Raw genomic sequence first — 19,391 nt, 5'->3', positions numbered from 1 at the left:
TTCGCTTTATCCAGCTGTAATTTTTTATTATTATCAATGGATATATTTTTTCATTGACTTGTATGTGTTCGGTGAAATTGACATTTACTGATAATCTAATCCTGCCAAGCCTATATATATCTTTGAAAAGATAAACATTGCATTAATGTTCAATTCGTGCTTTTCAGGTAGTTCGCTTGGGGAAAACAGATTAGTATTATTTTGCCTGTGTGTGTGTCCTATCCTAAAACAAGATTACAATTCCCAGCGTTCAAACACTGGATATGTTATCCCCTAGCCATGCCCCACACCCTGGCCAGCGCTCCCACATTTCAGGGCTACGCTGTTCAGCTGCAGACCCCCAGTAGAGCACATTCTCCACCAGAATATGGCATCACTCAGGATTAACTCAATACCCTTGTGTTGAAAATTCTACACTGGCGTGTGGCTCTTGGTGTCAGCCCTGCAGCACAGAAGGAAGGGAATGATGCTGTGGAAGTGCAAAGTGTTATTTACAGTGACAGAATCTTTGTGGACTTAAATTAGTAAAGTCACTGCTTTTGTGAGGAGCATCGTGTTTGGCAGGCTCGATGCCAGGGCTCCAGTCCCAGTAACAGCTGTCTCCCCCGTACATTTATTTATGAATCTTTATTATACAGACAGCTTGAAAAGAACTCCAGCAACATTTACTGCACACACACACACACACACACACAATTATCATGGAGGGATCCAAGTCTAAAAATGAAAGGGAATCTGTCTGCAAGGAATAAAATATAGAATGGGGATGGAAATCAGGAACGATTCTTCAAAAGCTGACTGGTCTTGTAGGACATGGCCAATTATCATCCTTAGAGAGACATGGTGGGTGAGTTAATATCTTGAGAGACAAGCTCTCGCCAGCAGAAGTTGATCCAATAAAAGATATGACCTCACCCACCTTGTCTCTTTAATATCCTAGGACTGCTATGGCTACAACACTGCAAACAGTTATCATCCTTAGCACTTACACAGCAGGTGGGGCACCACATAGACAGTTCTGGGGCTGAAACTTTCCTCTGTGTTGTTGTGAAGCCCAATGCACCACTCCAGACCCCAAAGCAAGGTCTTAGTGCATGAGAACCGGAAAGTGAAACCGACGGATCTAGTTTAATTATCCAAGCTGAATGAAACAAAATAAAAGGGAAACAACCAGCTTCTCTGGTGAAATACGCCCTTCTATCAGTAGAAACTCTAGTAGCTACCCATAGCAGCAGGGGCTGCTTTTCCTCTGCAGTTCTACAGTTTAGTTTTCATTTCTCTTTTGCCATTTTATTCGGGGTTGGCAACTGCTGTTGCCTCATTCTGGGTAACCCAACCCACACTGCGAGCAGAGCAGCTGCAGAGTAGTCCGTCATGGAAAGAGAAGATTGCTCAGTATACAAATGGCCTTGTGTGCACTAACAACCAACTGTACTACAGCCATGAGTGAGCACAGGTTAGTTGAAGACGTTAGTTTGAAAGCACTAATAGTACTTTGATGCCCCCTACTCTGTACATGAATTTATTTTGAAGAATGCAAATAGAGCCTTTGTTAGTTTGTTTAAGGAATTAGTTGTGTAATTAATCAGTGTCCACCTTGACCCTGAAATGCAACTGTAGACACCATCATGACACTGTAAAAACAATCAGAGGGGTAGCCGTGTTAGTCTGGATCTGTAAAAGCAGCAAAGAGTCCTGTGACACCTTATAGACTAACAGACGTATTGGAGCATGAGCTTTCGTGGGTGAATACCCACTTCGTCGGATGCATCACCCACGAAAGCTCATGCTCCAATACATCTGTTAGTCTATAAGGTGCCACAGGACTCTTTGCTGCTTGTAAAAACAATGTAAACCCCAGGCCATTATCCAGTATGGTCTCCGAATCTACTTTATAACAACAAAACAGGCACAACACTATCTGTACAGGAACAAAGACAAGTTGAGAGAAATCTTTCTCCGTCATCCACACATGCAGCTACAACACTAACATTGAGGCAAGGTCTATCCCCACCTTTGGCATTTGGCAACTTTTCAGCTTAAGCTTTTGAGGAACATGCCCTACGACTCATTTGTTTTATTTGTCATAAGATGAACTTTTTTTGGATGAAAAAGCTAAGGACTTGAAAATACTGCACCTACCTTTACCTGCCCTTTACCTCATCGAATCAGAAGATTCCCTCACTGCTTTCCCTCTCCAGCCCCACTCCTCTTCCATCTGCCCCACCTTGCTGCAAACCCAGTGGATCAGGGCAACTGGTGCTTTTCACAGTAACCCTGTGAGCCTTTAGTGTCAGTCCCTTAGCAGTTCTCCTCCGAGGGTTTCTTGGTGCCTTGAAGGAGCAGAGCCGAAGCAGAAGCTCTTTTCTGATGCCTCCACTTGGCCCGTCGATTTTTAAACCAAACCTAGACATTTAATAAAAGAAATGCAACATTTATCTCCAGCCTCCATGAAACAGCCCAGCCCTGAAAGCAATTGGTATTTACAACTTTGGATTTTACAGCGTGATGGGAAGTGCTAGGATTTGGCAGTATGCTCTACTCTGGCTATGAAGGCTGCTCCCGCACAGGTAACTCAGGACAAGAGCCACCTGAGGACTCCCTCCCTGGAATTCATGTTCAGTTACTTTCAAGGTGGGCGGGTGAGCCAGGAAGCCCAATGGTAAACAAAAGTGTTCTGCAGAACATGAAAATGTTTGAAAGCAGGGCAGTGACCGCAGAGTTAAGCGGTGTGTGCGTGAGAGAGTGCCTGTGAGTGTGTCAGGCCATAAAAACAATGGGTGAGTGTTCTCCTACACACATCCATTGTGTCCTGGCCTTATCCTATGGCTTACGGAATTTACAATGTGTTTTTTCAATTGCACTTTGAGGTGCTACATCTGCAGCCCCCTGAGGGAGCATAAAAACGGCTCCTGAACCAGATCCCTCTATTTTTTTTTAGTAAACGGGGCAAAAACTGTTTTGATCTCTGTAGCGTGGAAGAATCTCACCTCTACTCTCTCCTCCTTCAAGTGGATGCGGTTGGCCAGGTGCTCTCTGGTGATAACATCTGGGTACTGGTTCTGGTTGAAAAGTGCCTCCAGGGCCTGTAGCTGATCTTCAGTGAAGATGGTCCGGTGCCGGCGGGTCCGCCTTTGGATCTGGTGGAAGGTCTGCAGCTCATTCTGGCTCCCACGAAGATTCTTACACGCCCTGGCAGTGGGATGAATTAGCCTCATGGGCCAGGGGAACCTGGTGTCTAATAAAAGGAGAGTTAGAATTTACCAGTTTGATTACAGAACCAAAACAAACTAAGCGCTCTCTGAAGAAAGGCCGGCCCCGCTTCAATTCCATGTAGGCTGAAGTTGGGGCTGCTATGGAGGCAGCATACTCAGACTCTGCTTGAACTCCTCTGGGTGACTCATGATGGATCAGCATTGACTGGCTTGGGACAGAGCCACATTCAGCCTCCTTGGATGAAATGAAAGCGTGGCTGCCATAATGTGAGGCCTGGGATAGGAGACAGCGATTGACTGGAATCCTCTAGGTTCCAGGAGAGGCAGAGAGTTGAAGAGCAGAAGGGACCACCAGATTATTTAGTCTGACCTCCTGTATATCACAGGCCACCAACACCTCCCAGCACCTGCACACTAAACCCAACAGGTTGGAGGAAGGTATTCCAGCCCTCAGGATACTAGACGACTGTGTTACACAGGCAGAGAACAGGAGGGACTGAGGTGCACCAGTGCCTGAGGCCTCTGCAATGGCAGGGAAATGAGATGCACCCACATGTCCTAGCAAGCAACCTGCACCCACACGCTGCAGGGGAAAGTGAAAAACTCCCAATTCCCTCACCAATCTGACCTGGGAGAAAATTCCTTCCTGACCCCACATGTGACAATCAGTTAGACCCTGAGCATGTGAGCAAGAACCAGCCAGTCGAGCACCTGAGAGACAGAATGCCTGGTGCCACCTCAGAGCCCTGGCCAGCCCCATCCAGTGTCTCCTCTCCAGCTCTGGGGCTGTCCCAGATGCTTCAGAGGAAGGAGACAAAAAGAAGAAAGAGGAAAAGACAAAAAGGATCCAAGGATTCCACTCGAGAAGGGTGACGGAATTCTGGCGATGTTCTCCTGGTTTACTGCCCAGCTGCAGTATTGCCAACCACAAGCATTAAAATGGCATGAGTCAGGCTCCCAAAAACCATGAGACTAGATTCAAAGCTACAAGATGGTTTAATATAATAAATCTGGGATTCTTTTTATTTGTTTTGTGGTTTGCTAGCCTTTGGGATACACTTGGACCACATTTCCAAGCTTTTCTCTGCAATCAGCGGGGCTAGAAACAAACTTTTCTTTTTCCAATGAAAGGTGAGATTTTCACCGAACCTCCTAATTTCGGAGCTGGGGCTTTAAGAAAAACACTCGAAGTCATGAGAGTCAGCAGCACTCCAGTAGGATCCCAAGATCCATTATAGCAGATCCACCCATACCCTCGCCACACAACTCAAGAGTATATCCAAAAAAACTAACAAGATTGAACGGGAGGTCTCTCTCTCTCTCCCTCCCAGAATTCAGGAGGATTGTGGAGCGCTCTCTCAAGTAACTCTGCAGAACTCGAGTGGTATCAAAGGGGAAGGGGGAATTCCAGGAAGGGTCAGGAAAGACCTTCCAACCTGAGCTGGGGTTAACGCTGCCACTATGGGGTCCCATTAGGACCCAGACAGCAATCTCAGCGCATACACCAGTGTCTGAGGGCTGCTGGCCAAAAGCAGGCGGGCGAGGCAGTTCTTGACCTGTTTTTCGGAGGTTTGCAGAAACCTCCCTGTGAGGCAGATAAAAAGGAAAGCAACAGGAGAAATGGGAGCTGGCCCACAAAAAACAGTGACCCTGTCAGCTTTGCTTCCACACTGTGAAATGTTACCAGCTTCTATGGCTGATGCAGGGCAGTGCCTTCATTGCCAGGGGCTTGGGGTCTTTACCCCCAGAGAGCTGCACTGGAGTTTGTAAAGACTAAGGACCCTCTACTGCGAGATACTGAGCACTCTCAGCTTTCCCTGAGGTCACGGGGAGCTCAGAGTGCTCAGAGCCCTTCAGCCAGCGGTTGAGATGTCACAGGATTGGGTCCATGGTCACAGAACGGTAAAGGAAAGAGACATCAGACTGGACAGCCAATGTTTGCCTTTGTGGTCATGATGGATTGTGGGACTGGCTAGGTTACAGCAAGAATCCACAGGTGGTTTTGCGGCCCTGGTAGGAAAAGACGGTGCCAAGTAATGCAGATTACACTAGCTTTTCACATCTGGACACTCATGTTGTGGTCTCAAGTGAAACGACTTTGGTAGTCTCCGTGCAATGGTCCATGGAGACTTCTCCGTAGCACAAACCAAACTCCGAATGTTATATGAAATTCAGAGGAAGTTCTCCCATGCTCACATTCAAAGTAATGGCACGAAACTGACAGTCATGGAGAGTAATGAGGAAAAAATGCCTTTTCCTTTGGTCTGAGCTTGTATCTGCCATCAGATCTGCAAGTCCATTTCGGAGGATGCTTACCAGTAAAAAACAGTTTAAACCCAAATGTGGGAGACTCCATCATAACTACTTGTAACTAAGAAATCTCTGCACGTCCTTTTTTCTTTACTGTGCCAGGAATTATACAACAGCTGTTCCAGAACTAACTGATATAGAAATATAACTTTTTTTTTTACATATAATGAAACGAAAGTGTTATTACTGAAGTCACTCCCCTAATAATGAACCAAATCCTGCATACTTTACTAAAGATTTACTCACTGGCTACTTTTTGCCCAGTAATGGTGTTTAGCTCTTATACCATTCTCTTCATCTTCAAAGTGCTTTACAAATGATAACTAGCCATTTTAAAACTATGTTTACTCCGTAAAAATATAAAAAAATATTGCTAATAATCAAATGTCTTAAATGTATATAGCACCTTTTGTCCCAAAGCACCTGACACACTTAAACTGAGATACAAATTCTATACATGAACCACTTCATCCGTCCTGAAATGCAGCCACTCTTGGAGTGAACTACAGCAAACAGGCCCTGATTCGTCTAAGGACTTCAGCGTACTTAACTTTAAACACATGCTTAAATGCACATCAGTCCTGTACAAACCACAGGCTCAAGGAGCAATACCCAGCTGTAGCAGGGATGTAGTTTGGCAGAATCTAGTTACCTGAATTAGATCAACATCTCTCCTGTTGCAACAAATGCCATAGGTTCATTGATGACTATGAGAATTCAGGGCCTTCCTTCTTTATCTTAGAGAGCAGCAGCCTAGTGCCACGTTTAAACAGTGTTGGGACGTTGATACAATACTGCCTCGGAAAGAAGTGTGCCAGCTACTGAATCACCTACATTATATCCTGCAACACACGCACTGTTCCTTGGAGCCCTGCATCTGAGAACTGACCCTTCCCAACTTTCCTGAGGTTGAGGGCTAACAAAATCCCCGGGCATGACGACAGGGCTGAAGGCCACAATGCAGTAATGTCACTATAGTCCCAGGTTTTGCTACTTTACTGTGTCAGTGCCCTCGTGAGTGCCAGCTGCAATGCCCCCCGCCCCGCTGCCTATGGGATCCACACAATGACTCATAAAACAGGAGAATACTTACCTAGCCAATTTGAAGAATCCTGCAGGGAACGGGTGCTTGCATGAGAACAGCAACAGCAGCTGCACCCAGCAGCTTCCAGTTCTTCTTCCTCCTCCTCCTCCTCCTCCTGCAGAGAGCCAGCAGCGATGGCCTCCAGCCCACACAGCCCCTTGGGCTCACAGTCCAAGATCCCCTGGAGACAGAACGGGACCAGAACCTGGGGACTTCTCTCTGTTGGGCTGGAGAGAATGTTCTCGATGGTGAACGAGCATTGCTTCTTGAGGCTTCTTCTGCTGAGCTCTGTGTCCAATGGGGCTTTTGAAGACATCCTGTTCCCGGGACTGTAGTTGTGGCACTTGGCAGCTCACATTCAGCAGCTAAAAACAGTGGGGCTTGCTCTCTGGGAGAGACCAAACTGTGGCTCCCCAGCAAAAAGACGGCTTATACTTGGATGCTTTTTAAACCAGACCAGTGATGCCAGACAGAATTATTGTTTTGTCTTCTCTTTAAAGCGTTTGTCATTCTTGCACCTGGGATTTTTATTTTATATATACACATACATGCCTCCCCGCCCCCACCGTCTAAGCTAGCTGCTTTACAACTGAGGCCACCCTAAGTTAATATATATATATAATCCCTTTGGAAAGAAAACCGTAAACCCCCCTGCGAATAAAATAAATTCTAACTAATCTTGGCAGCTTTGTGAGGGGTTAGTGTGGATCTAAGATTTAGCTAATCCTACAGAAATGACTCCGGAAGGAAATCTGATTTCTCCATCTCGAGTGTAGATTTGAAGGTGGGTATGATCTCCATTGTGTTGGAGCCTCCGATCCAAGGCAGGGGGAGAATAGCTGTTCTCCAGCCCAGAAATGGACCAGAGGATTAACTCCTTAAAAGAAGCAAATTATCCCTTTCTCTGGCCAAATGAAAGCTTGCCCATCAAAAGGAAACTGTCATATCATACAATATGAGCGAGGGAGGGGAGCTGAGCTTGAGGGGCGGGAGGGGGAATCATTTTTAGCAGCAGTGCAGCCCTTTGCTAGGTGAGGACTCCCCGTGACTGCTGATTTATTTTCTGCTCAGACCACAGGGAAATTGTATTTTTCCCCACTGTCCAAGTAATAACGACACCACAGATACTGTGTATGTATATAGTATGCTTCATAGGAGGATCTCTAAGTGCTTTATAAAAATTAATTAAGCTCACAACACTCCTGTGAGGTAGACAAGTGATATGTAAAGGGCTCAACCACCCACCATTGAGGTGCAGCCACCTCTGAGGTGGAACTTGTCTGCTTTATCCCAGGGCATAGCCACACCACATTCGAGTTGAGAAGAAGTGAAAATGAATACTGAACTGCAGGGGGAATTTAGGGAGCTAGACACTCCAGTCGCTCAAGTTGGGCCAGGACACCAGAGTTAACATTCCAGTCTTACAAAATATGCCATGGGATCGTTCATGACCAGGATGCAGTCAGAGCCTTATGTCCAGTATTGTCAACCATGAGCATTCAAAAATCACGTCACAGTCCCAAAAATCATGAGATTTTACAAGTATTATGTTTTGGGTTCTTTTTATTTGCCTTCTTGTTTTTGAGCCATTGGGGGGAAGATGTCACATTTTTAAGCTCTTCTCTGCAGCCCCAAGGGCTAGAAATTTTGCTTTATTAAATGAAAGCTGGGATTCTTACAAGATAACTTGGCTCCAGGAACTGACGGTTTAAGAAAAATGTCAACTATCGCGAGACTTGCAATACAATCATAAGAATTGGCAGCAGTGTCTCATCTAAAAATAACACTGTCTGTAGCACTGTCTCCCCCAGACCTTGCCAAGGCATTGGGTGAATAACAGCTAAGAGAGAAGAGTGCTACCTAATTAATTGTTTCTTGAAGGTCTCCCGTCTAGGTACCATCGCAGCTTGCCCCATTTAGCTCATCAAAACTAATGGGATCAAGGCACAAGATATGGCCACAGACAATGAGCCACTAGTAGTTCTTTCCCAAAGTCTCTCTACTTTTTTCAGTATCACCTGTTACGCGTCAAGTGTTCTCTTTTCAGATGCTTCTGGCCCTACAGCTTGACACACCAGGCCAGGGACGGGATCCTGCCTTCATTTGGCCTTTTCACTTCCTAGAGTCTGTTGCACTTGGTCATGGATGGTGTCACTCTCTTCACACATCTGGAATTCGATTTGCTGTTCCATTCTGTCACATTAGCATTGGGGAGGGGATCTGGGGACTTAGTACTGTGTCAATGGTGTCAGATTAGGTCGACCCAAAAGGGTTAAGGCCCTTCTGTGGTGTGTTGTTGGCATGGGGCCTCATCACCAAACTAGGATGAGCCAGAGGGACTGGGGACCCTCAGTGTCATGTCAATGGTGCTGGAATCGTCAACCCAGATTAGGTCAACCCAGAGGTCAACTTAGTTACAGGACAGTGCTGGAACTGTTGCTGCACAGCAGATGAAGCAGATGACAGATAAAATGGTCTTATTCTGGTTTTGCTATTGGGAAACATGAATAAGCTGGGATCGAGAGAAAGTTAAAGGTGCTTATCCACTTTAAATTCTTTTTGGTCATTATGCAGCAATATAAAGTCACTTAAGAAATTGTTTTCTCCATCAGGATGAAACAGCTGTATAGATCTTCCACTTTCCGTTTTCTTAGTCAGTGATGCTAATAGGCTCCTTATACGAACTGTTGAGCTGTATCTATGTAATTATACTAATCGAGCAGTTAACCAGGCCTCTCTGATCATTAGCTCTATAACCAAGTTCCTGTGTAACTCATTACTTGGTTTCAGTGTCCCTTTATTACTGCCTTTTCCAGTATAGGTATATTTCACCTGCTGTATAATAAATAAAAGAACACTGGATCACAAATATTCTCACTGCTTCACTCTCTCACTATTTCCTTCAAGTAAATATTAGCATAACCTCCTTTCTTCTCCTAACAGGACTCCCCATGGGAAAAATAGCACCTTGCACAAGGTTTGATTAACATTTTGATCAGTTTCCTTTTACATACAACTTTGATCCACCAAAACAAAATCTGTATAAAGGCCAGTTCCTTATATTTTTTCAGGCAATGCTATATGACGTCTTCCTATTGAGTGCCAATATTACAGTTCACTGACTCAAAGCAAATTGGGTAAAGGAGAACTCCACGTCTCAGATGTATTAAGGGTGGTTAATATGCTCTCTCCTGGCTGTCCTGTGACATATTTATGTGAAGGGCTGAAGAAATCCTCCCCTCACTCCTTAGATTCTCTTTTTCTCCTGCGTGGGGTGAATACATTTTCACTTACGAATGAACACCTGAACTACTGGGTAATTCTGTATAACAGTAATTCACATTTCTGGGGCCATGTTTGTTATAGTGCACTTACATTACGGGCATCAACTTTTCGTTTTGAAATATTTTAAAGGCTCCTGAAGTGCAGGAAAACATTAGTGAGAGTGAGCAGCATATTGGTCAACAGTGCGGGGTCCATTCCTGCAGACCGAAGAGGCAGAGCAGAATGTGCAGTACACAAACCATTGAAAGATGGCGCCAAATGCAGACGGAAGCACAGGGATTGCTGGGATGTGAAGCAATGCATCATGGGGCATTGGGACAGGACCCAGGATGCTCCGTGACCCCCTCCGCCTTCCTACAACTCTTAGCAGCAGAAGAGGAAGAGATGCTCTGTGGGATAGCTGCCCAGAGTGCACTGCTCCGAATACCACTGCAAGTGCCGCAAGTGTGAACACACAATTGAGCAGGCAGCTAACAGTGTGAACACACAACAGCGGTTTCCCTTTAGCACTCTTTGAGCGGCACTGTAACTGCCAACACTGTAACTCTGCCAGTGTAGACGTACCCTCAGAGTGAGTTTGTTCTGAACAGAGGGTTCCCCAAGAAAGAGAAGCCCACTAGCACTACCCTGGGAAATCTCTCCATATTTGAGCCTCCTTGAGAGCCACTCCATCCACATACCTCTCTACTACCCATCTGTCTCCTTTCTCTCATCTAGCACCAACTTTCTCTCTGAGTCTCCTCACTATCTTATTGCTGACAGAGTGAAAACCTTCTTCTCTACCACTCCTGATATCTCAGGAAGCCTCCCTATATCTTTCTGCCAATTGAGCCTCCCTTTTTTTTTCAACTCTCACTAGAAAACACAGATCTTTCAGTGGTTTGAGCATTAGCTTACTAAACCCAGGGTTGTAAGGGGGCTATTTAGGGAACTGGGGTAAAAATCTGTCTGGGGATTGGTCCTGCTTTGAGCAGGGGGTTGGACTAGATGACCTCCTGAGGTCCCTTCCAACCCTGATATTCTATGATGTGATTCTAGGTATATAAGTATCTTTGTTCCTTTTCCTTTCTTTACCTCTTAATAGCCTTCTCCCTCTGCTACTCTGTATTGGAATCATGTATTATAAGAACTCTGTTCTATAATTCTGTAAATATACTGGGATTGGGGTGAGGGGAGAATTTCATTGTGCCCTTCTGACTTGGTCGGGTTTGTAATAAACGGAAATGATCAGGGGTATGGAACAGCTTCCAGCTGAGGAGAGATTAAAAGACAGGGACCGTCCAGCTTGGAAAAAAGACGACAAAGAGCAGATATGATAGAGCTCTATAAAATCATGACTGGTGTGGAGAAAGTGAATAGGGCAGTGTTATTTACCCCTTCACAAGCCACAAGAACCAGGGGTCACCCAATGAAATTAACAGGTGGCAGGTTTAAAATAAACATAAGGAAGTACTTCTTCATACAACACAAAGTCAACCTGTGGAACTCATTGCCAGGGGATGTTGTGAAAGCCAAAACTATAAATGGATTAAAAAAAAATTAGTTCAGTTCAGGTCCATCAATAGCTATTAGCCAAGAGGGCCAGAGATGCAACCCCATGCTCTGGGTGTCCCTAAGCCTCTGACTTCTATATGCTGGCACTGGACGACAGGTAGCATGACTAGACAGCAAATGTGAAAAATCGGGATGGGGTGGGGGGTAATAGAAGCCTATATAAGAAAAAGACCCAAAAATCAGGACTGTCCCTATAAAAGCAGGACATCTAATCATCCTAACGACAGGGGATGGATCATTTGATAATTGCCCGGTTCTGTTCATTCCCTCTGAAGCACCTGGCACTGGCCACTGTCAAAAGACAAGATACTGGGCTAGACGGACCATTGGTCCCAATATGGCCATTCTTATAGTCTTACCTACTTTACACTGGATGCAAGGCCGTGGCGAACCAGGCCCACTATACAGGAGTTGATTTATTATTAGAAGTTCCCTTATACAAAACACTGAAGCACTGAACAAACACCAGGAGAATCTTGCCCAGATACTGCTCTCAGATGCCCGGATGTCAATCCGGACTAAAGGCACTGAAACTGGTGTAAGTGTGAGCAGAATCTTACCCTGGGTGGTTTTCGCTGTAAGAATCATGCCCCCTGAAACGGATTAATTCCTATTTCCCGTCTGTAACAAAGGGCTTCTTTCCCCAGCTTCCCCTTGCCGTCCCTGCCTTTCCACCACCCAGACACCCGCGCTTAGCCTATTAGTATCTCTGCTGATTGCTTTCTTTCATTCCCCCCATACCTTTCACTTCAGAAAATGGACTGGTAATACTTCTTTTATCAAAGAATTATGGGATTTAGCACGCAGATCTTACAAAGAGACTTTCGATAGCGGCTGGTAATCAAATCCCAATCGGCAGACACTTCTTTGCACCCTGTTACCGGCAGGGAATAAAAGGAAGGGATTATTGATGTTGTGTTTACTGAGCCTCTCCGGAGATAAGATCTCAGGGCTATTTCATATGAGAAAAGAAAAGGAAAATAAAACAAGAAAAAAAAATAGACAAGGGGGGAACAATGTAGATCTAGATAAAAAGAAAAGAAACGGGCTCTTATCGCTTTCTTATTGGTTAAGGAGATTCGAAAGCCATTATAGAGGATTAACAAAAAGGTTAATCTGCTTTAGCCGTTCATTTGTCAAAAGTGAATTTATAGGTTTAAAAAAACCCTCCTATGGGGAAACTAGAGAAAATGCCCCCTTCCCTCCCCTGCCTTCTGTCAACACCACAAGGGCTGTTTGAGCCAGATTCACACAGCACAGATACCACCAGACCCTGGGCCTGATTCTGCCCTGCCTTGCACCTCATGTAGCCATTTACACCTGTGGGAAGTGGATGTACAATGCCACCACTAGCACACCTGTGAGCAGAGAGTTCTGACTTGGTACTGTTCTACCCCCACTTTGCACAGGTGTCATAGCTACACAAGGTTCAGGGCAACAGAGAATCAGGCACGTAGGGCCTGAGTCTCCACTCACTTATCCTTGGTTTACACCAGCGTAACACCAGTGAAATGAGTGCACTTTCACTAGTATAAAACAGGTATCCGAGGGAACTGATATCTGCAGGCGTTGGAATTGTGCTTCCATGTTCATTTGTAAAGCAGGACAGTGAATATAACAAATGTAGCTGCAAGCTGCAGACTGGGATCTGTCTGTGGCCATCCCAGGAAGTAGCAGTCACTATCAGTTACAGCAAGATGCCATTTTCCACACAATTGTCCCAGCTGATCAGGTTAAGAGCTGAGCTATCCCAACCAGCACCTACAGTCAATGGAACTACACCGATTTTCATCAGTGGTGGATCTGGCCCATTCTCTTTAACTGAATGTCGGGGGCGGGGGGCGGGGGAAAGCAGGCCAGCCAATGCAGCGAGGTTCTTCAGCAGCTCGCAAAGAGCACTGGTCCAAGAACTCCAGGATGACCTTCTAAGGCTCGAAGGTATCAGCTTCAAGGATCCTGTTTCCCAGGAAGCACGCTTGTTTTGCCAGGCTGGGAACTTGGTAAGCATAAGAATACTGCAGAGTTAAAAAGCACTTCTCAATAGGAGGAGAAGAGGGTCATTTGTCAGCATCCATCTAGGGAGGCTGGCTGATAGAGGCATCTAAAGAAATGGGCCTTCCAGGGAACGGTAAGTCTTAGGGAAAATGTGTCCAGTCTGCTGTATTGTTTTTAAGGCATATTTTCTCTAAAATGCTTGTGTTCTAAATAAATACTTTGCTTTAAGGAGGCCCGGCTGGTCACTGTATTAACCACTGGCATTGCTCTAGGAGGGGACAGAACCGCAGGATGTGAGCCTAAGTCACACGCGCTGAGATAATCATAGCTAGTACCATGGGACTGCAACCCCTGACTCAGTCTGAGGGTGGAGAATTGCATGATTCCACCCAGAGCCAGGTGGTGGCCAAAGGCTTGAGATCTGGGAGGTGGTGCACTCCATGAGACCAGGAGGGGTCAGTGATGCCGTTCACTCAGGAACTGTGACAAGGACAGCATGGAGGCATGTGCCCGGCATGTCTACCACCTCCTGTGGGAACCCTGGAGGCTGCAAGGGAAGAGGAGGCAAGCTCTTGCCATGGAGAAGGAGATTTGTATCACACAACCTCCTGCAGCTGGGTCTTCACTGAGTGGGGGTTAACCGCACAGTGGGAAGAGTGGAAGGGGCTGGAGACAGAGGATCCACTGGTATCTGAGGAGGGTGCAGTCAAAGCCTTTTTCAGCAATGGAGGCATGATAGGTAAGACAACGCTCTGAGGAATGGGAGGTGCTCTGCAGCCTTCTCCAACAGCTGGACACAGACCCTGTCTATTTCCTGGCCGGGAGCAGGAATTTCTTCCTCCTGGCTGCTATGGGGAAACCTTGCCTTCCCCTGTGACTGAAACAGCACCTACAAAACTTTCCTGTTGGCTTTGCAATCTGTGGAAATAGGGGCCCCGCACTCAGAAGAGAAGGGAGAGCTTTGAAAAACATGACACATCTCCCTGGTTCTGTGTTGTTGGTTACTGACCTTGTCTCTGTGAATGACACTTCCCTGCTAACTGCTCAGCCATCTTGGCACAGACCTCACCAATGTGTCAGCCAGGAGCAGAGATTTCGCTTGGCCTGCTCAACCATCTCAGCATGGCTCGTGGGTACTCTGGGACCCTACAGATCATAGTGGGAACTTGCCCACCATCCTTGTCACTATTGTGTTTCATTCTATCCTCTCTGGAGGAACCTAAATATCTTAAAAGTTGTCACATCACGGACTTTTCCAGGCCACGTGGCAGATGTCCATCAACTTCTTGTGATGATCAATTAAGGTCTGGAACACCAAATAATAGTACCCTGTCCTGTTAATGTATTTTTGTGCCTGACAAGGAGGACAGAATGGGAAAACTGGTTCCTTTAGTGACTCCACTGCCGTATGGGAAACCCAACTATTTAAATCCATTAGTGATCTCAGGAATATTGGCCACCTTGATCACTAATCCCTGCAAAAGATCCTGCAGCTCCCACAACACCACCTGCTTTAATGGATTTCTCATCACCAAACTGGTTCCCAACTGAGCAGCAGAAATCTGAGGTGGCAGCTTCCATAGGTTTTCCATGTTGAGGGGTATTGTCTGGACCTCAGGGTGGTGACTGTTGTCAATTACTATTCATTTTCTTATGGTGTGGTGTTGCGTGTGAGAGAAAGTGCAAGAGAGAAGGCACAGTATGGCATTACTCTCTACTTCTTGCATTTTGAGATGGGTATTATTTGCCCTGGGGCGGCCCTATTAGCTGCCAGCAACTGGCGCCCTAGGCAAACCATGCAATCAGTGACCCCCACCCCCAAGCCCCCAGGGCAGATCTAGGCTGAGGTTTTTGGTAAACTGGGAAACATTTTTCCCCTTTTTTCCTTTTAATGTTTTTAAGCATTTTTTTTTAAACAGAGGCTTAATTATTCAGTTTGTCCATCCATCCGTCCAACCAATGCCTCTGAGATCAGATAAAATAGAGACACAAAATTTTCAGTATAGATTCGTACATGACAGCTAGATGATATTTCAGTCTGATTTCAAATAAAAATGCAGTCAAAATGTTAGTTAATATTTTTTTTTATTATTACAAATCCAAAATCATCCATTACGCTGTCCCGCTTTAACTGCCATTACCACAACATCCAATATACAAATAAGAAAACTCTTCAATGAACTTTAACCTGTATTTACAAAACACTCTGAATAAAAAACACTCTGTGCTCTTAAAACATGACTTTTCTTGCTTTAAGGTTTGCAAATTCAGTCACTAGTTCTTTCGGATCCAGTTTTCCAGCGATTTCATGCTCTATTGACATTGTGGCAAGTCCAACAAGTCTCTCTGGCACCACTGATGAATGCAGATGTTTTGATCAATTTTAACTTTGAGAAGCTACGTTCCCCACTAGCTATGGAAACTGGCAAAGTTAAAAGAATGTGTAGAGCTATACAAATGTTTGGAAAACTGAGAGTTTATTTTCACAAACAAACGTCAGTACTTCTTCAGGAGTGGAATGTTTCTTAAGTCATCTTGAAAAAGCCTGAAAATCACTAAACAAATCTGTAGCATCAATGTCTTTTGAATTTTCATGAGTCAACGCCGACTCCAGTTTTATACAAAATTCTCTTATCTGTTTTGGTGTTTTCTTTTGCAAGCTGTGGGTATCATATAGAAAGCCAAATACTGACTCTAGCTGCTGCATCTGTTGAAATCGTTCCTCAACCGAGTGAATAGCGGTATCAAGGACTGCGAAGTAGAAATTCACTTTGAACCTTTGTTTTGGGTTCTGAATGGGCGTCTCATCCTTCATACAAAAACTGCCGAATGCAAACTGGCTCTGGTTCAAATTCTGTCAGAAAGTCTATTTCTTCAGCAAGCTCAAGAGAATGTACCAGTGTTCTTTCAAACCCTTCATCACTTCTGAATTCCTCCGGAATATTTTTAGTTTGCTGCAGTTCAACACGTATAGCAACCCTCCCATTTTGCAACTAGATGCAGTTTCCGCTACACAATGTGACCATCTCTGGGTGGTGCGGCACTGGGCGTAGGGAGCCAGAGGGGTGCTGGGCAGGCAGTAGCATGGTGAAGCATGGGCCCGCCCCCAAGGGGAAGAAGCATGATGGCAGCGCAGGGCAGGGCTGGCCAGTGTGCGTCTGGCAGCTCCCAGTTTGTAAACAGTGCCCTTGTTCTGGGCTGGCTGGAGCAGGGCTGTCCCTGCTGTGCCATGACCCATCTCCCATTGCCCCCGGCCAGCCCCTTGCGCTGAGGACTCTGCTCCCCTGCCCCATGTCCCCATTTCCCCAATGGGGGCCCGCGAATATGTTTAGCACCGGGCCCACAAAAGGTTAATCCGGCCCTTTTTGGGGTGCAGGCTCTGGGATGGAGTTGGGGTGCAGGAGGGTTGCAGGCTATGGGGAGTTTGAGCGAGGGGTGCAGGCTCTGACCTGGGGCAAGGGATTGGGGTACAGGAGGGGGTGCAGACATGGGGGCTCTGGGAGGGAGTGAGCAACTCAGCACGTTGTATAAGAGAAAGGAGCAGCAGTGATTTCACAGAGACACAGAAACTGATAGAAGAGACTTTTACACATTCAAAACCTGAGCGGCAGCGCTGGAGGGAGGGAGGGAAGGCGGGGGCGTCTGTACCGTGTGTCGCCGCATTCCGCCTCCCGGCTGGAGCAGGGACGAGCCCCGCAGCACTTGTGCAAGCCCGAGAGGAGCCGCGGTGTCTAGGGGGAGCTGGGCGGCCGGGGCCTTTCAGCCCCAGGAACCCGCCCCCTGCTCCGGGGCTGACACGATGCAGCGTCCTGGGAGCAGAACGAAAACAGCTTCTGCCCCCCCCCCGCTCAGCGAGCACAGCAGGTGGCTCCTCCCACGGGGTCACTGTGCCCCCTCCCCCTTCCTAAACGGGGGTTTTGTCCCCGCACAGGGTCCGGCAGCGTCGGTCCCCGATTTTTCCCCTTCGGCCCCTCTCCTGCCGCTACCTGCAGCCACTTGATCCCCGCCAGTACATTTCTGCCCCGGCCCAGACGCTGGCAGCCCCCGCGCTGCGATTTGCCCCTTAACGCTTTGACACACACCCCCCCCCGGGGAGGCAGCACATCGTCAGTGGCAGTGAGGGCAGAGAGAGGGCAGCGGCAACAGGGAAGGTTACTGGGCATGCGCAGTTCGGGGGCGCATGCTCAGTGCGCCCAGAGTCGGGACTCGGGAGCTGCCGGTGCCCCGGAGCTGCCGAGCCCACGTGCCGCGCTAGATCCCCGGGGCAGCCTGGCTCCCCCCCCCGGGCCGGGCCATGGGCGCGGCGCAGGAGGCCCAGGCCTGCCTCGCCTTCTACCGGGGGCTCGGGCGCAGGGAGCCGCTGCGGGGGCTCTGCCGGGCCCTGCTCGCCTTCCTGCAGAAGCTGCAGCAGTTCGCGGGGTGAGTGCGGGGCGGGGCGCCCCCTCCGGCCCCGGGTCCATGCAGAGCAGCTCCCCGCGTGCTGCTGGCGCGCCGGGGAGGGGGCCGGGGGCAGAGGCCGGGTCCCGCCCCGGTCCCTGCCCGCTCCCCTCCGTGCCCCCCAGCGCCTGGGCTTGTGCCCAGCTTCGGGTGACCAAATGTCCCGCTTTCATTGGGACAGTCCCGCTATTTGAGGAAGGTGGCCCCGGGGGGGGTCTCCTATCGCCTGGCAATGACCTGTGACAGTCTGGCCCCCCGGTGACTGGTTCATGGCAGCTTAAAGAGACACTCAATTGAAAACCAAACCCATGTGATAAGAAGCTGGGCTGTTACCTGCGTTACTAACACAGCGTGGGTGGGAGAGTCTGTCTGGACATTCAGCTTGTTGTCCCCTTCGATGCGCTGTCCTCACTTCGAGCAGCGCTGGCAGGAAGGGTCAGTGGAATCGTCTCACTTTGGATTAGAGTCGCTCTGTCTGTCAGGTTTCATTGCTCCGGTGTTTGGGCTGCGCACGGCGCCGGCGTCTGTTTCCTTGAGAAAAAACGGATTTCAGTGGATTGTTTTCATGGTGGGAAAGTTTCTACCAGGTTTAACTTCGAAGCCAAATGTAACTTCCCTTTAAGGATCAAAAGTGTTTGTCCTGTAACCATTCTTCAGGGTTAAGTATCAGAGGGGTAGCCATGTTAGTCTGGTTCTGTAGAAGCAGCAAAAAATCTGTGGTGGCACCTATAACAGAGACAGACGTTTTTTTGCAGCATGACTTTTCTGTGGTAAACTTCTTTTTTTTGCATCTTGCATCGAAGAAGTGAGTGTTCAGCTCAACATGCAAAACTTCTGTTAGTGTCTATGCTGCGCTGCTTCTTCAGGGTTAGTTGTTTGTCTGACTGTAGTGGCTGGCTGGTGGAGGCATGGCCCTGCACCCCCTTTTGCTAGGCAGTCCCTGCCTCAAGGGGCTCCCAATTCAACACTTCTCCTTGTTTTTAGTAGCTGGGTAAATGTGGGTTAAATACTAGCGTTCCCGAAAGCGAGGGCCTGGCTAGAGCGGAGCAGCGCGAGTGGGTGTTGTGGGAGGCTGAGTACAAAGTTCACGTCTCTTCTGACCTACGGCACAGTCAGGCTATTCCAGTCTTGGACTCTCTGCCACTGCGTTTCAGTCCTGAGCCTCAGCACCGCCTGGCCCCTTCTCACCACATCTCTGTACTGACTTGCTGAGCCAAGCCTCTCGTTTTGACCCACCGCAGCCCCCTGGTCTTCTCACTGCACAGACTTCCTGTCTGTGTGTGTGGGGGGGTGCGGACAGTCAGTCATTAGTTTGAAATCAAATTCATTTCACGTATTGTTTTAATCAGACTTATACCCAGGCCAGGTCTTCAGAGTTGTAAAAACTACCTGCACAAAGCCGCTGTGTGACAGCTGAGAGAGAGAGAGAGCTGGAAATGACAGTAATGCGAGAACTGAAAACAAGTAAAGGACTATTCAGTGTGCAGGCAACTAAAGGGGACACGTGGACG

At 47.5% G+C, this 19,391-nt stretch overlaps 2 protein-coding genes across 5 annotated transcripts in view; one reads left to right on the top strand and one right to left on the bottom strand.

The window, feature by feature from the left end:
* Window positions 1–1,861: 1,861 nt before the first annotated feature.
* On the bottom strand, window positions 1,862–18,536 carry GSC2 (goosecoid homeobox 2). The gene is made up of 3 exons (XM_039504825.1): window positions 18,214–18,536; window positions 2,991–3,238; window positions 1,862–2,406 (listed from the first exon to the last, which is right to left on the bottom strand). Exons 2-3 carry the CDS (start codon window positions 3,216–3,218, stop codon window positions 2,302–2,304), a joined length of 333 nt encoding a protein of 110 aa, XP_039360759.1. The 5' UTR covers window positions 3,219–3,238; window positions 18,214–18,536; the 3' UTR covers window positions 1,862–2,301.
* Window positions 17,629–19,391, top strand: part of LOC120386041 (thyroid adenoma-associated protein homolog) — a 37,923-nt gene continuing 36,160 nt past the window's right edge. For all 4 annotated transcript variants that reach the window (XM_039504821.1, XM_039504819.1, XM_039504820.1 and 1 more), the window contains exon 1: window positions 17,629–17,862. In XM_039504821.1, the coding sequence (XP_039360755.1) occupies window positions 17,738–17,862 (125 nt within the window). In that variant the 5' untranslated portion in view covers window positions 17,629–17,737. The remainder of the gene's footprint in view (window positions 17,863–19,391) is intronic.

The sequence above is a fragment of the Mauremys reevesii genome, linkage group 18 (genome assembly GCF_016161935.1).
Source record: "Mauremys reevesii isolate NIE-2019 linkage group 18, ASM1616193v1, whole genome shotgun sequence".
Classification (NCBI taxonomy): Eukaryota; Metazoa; Chordata; order Testudines; family Geoemydidae; genus Mauremys; species Mauremys reevesii.
Note: the sequence above shows the minus strand (reverse complement) of the source record. Positions and strands in the feature narration are given on the sequence as shown.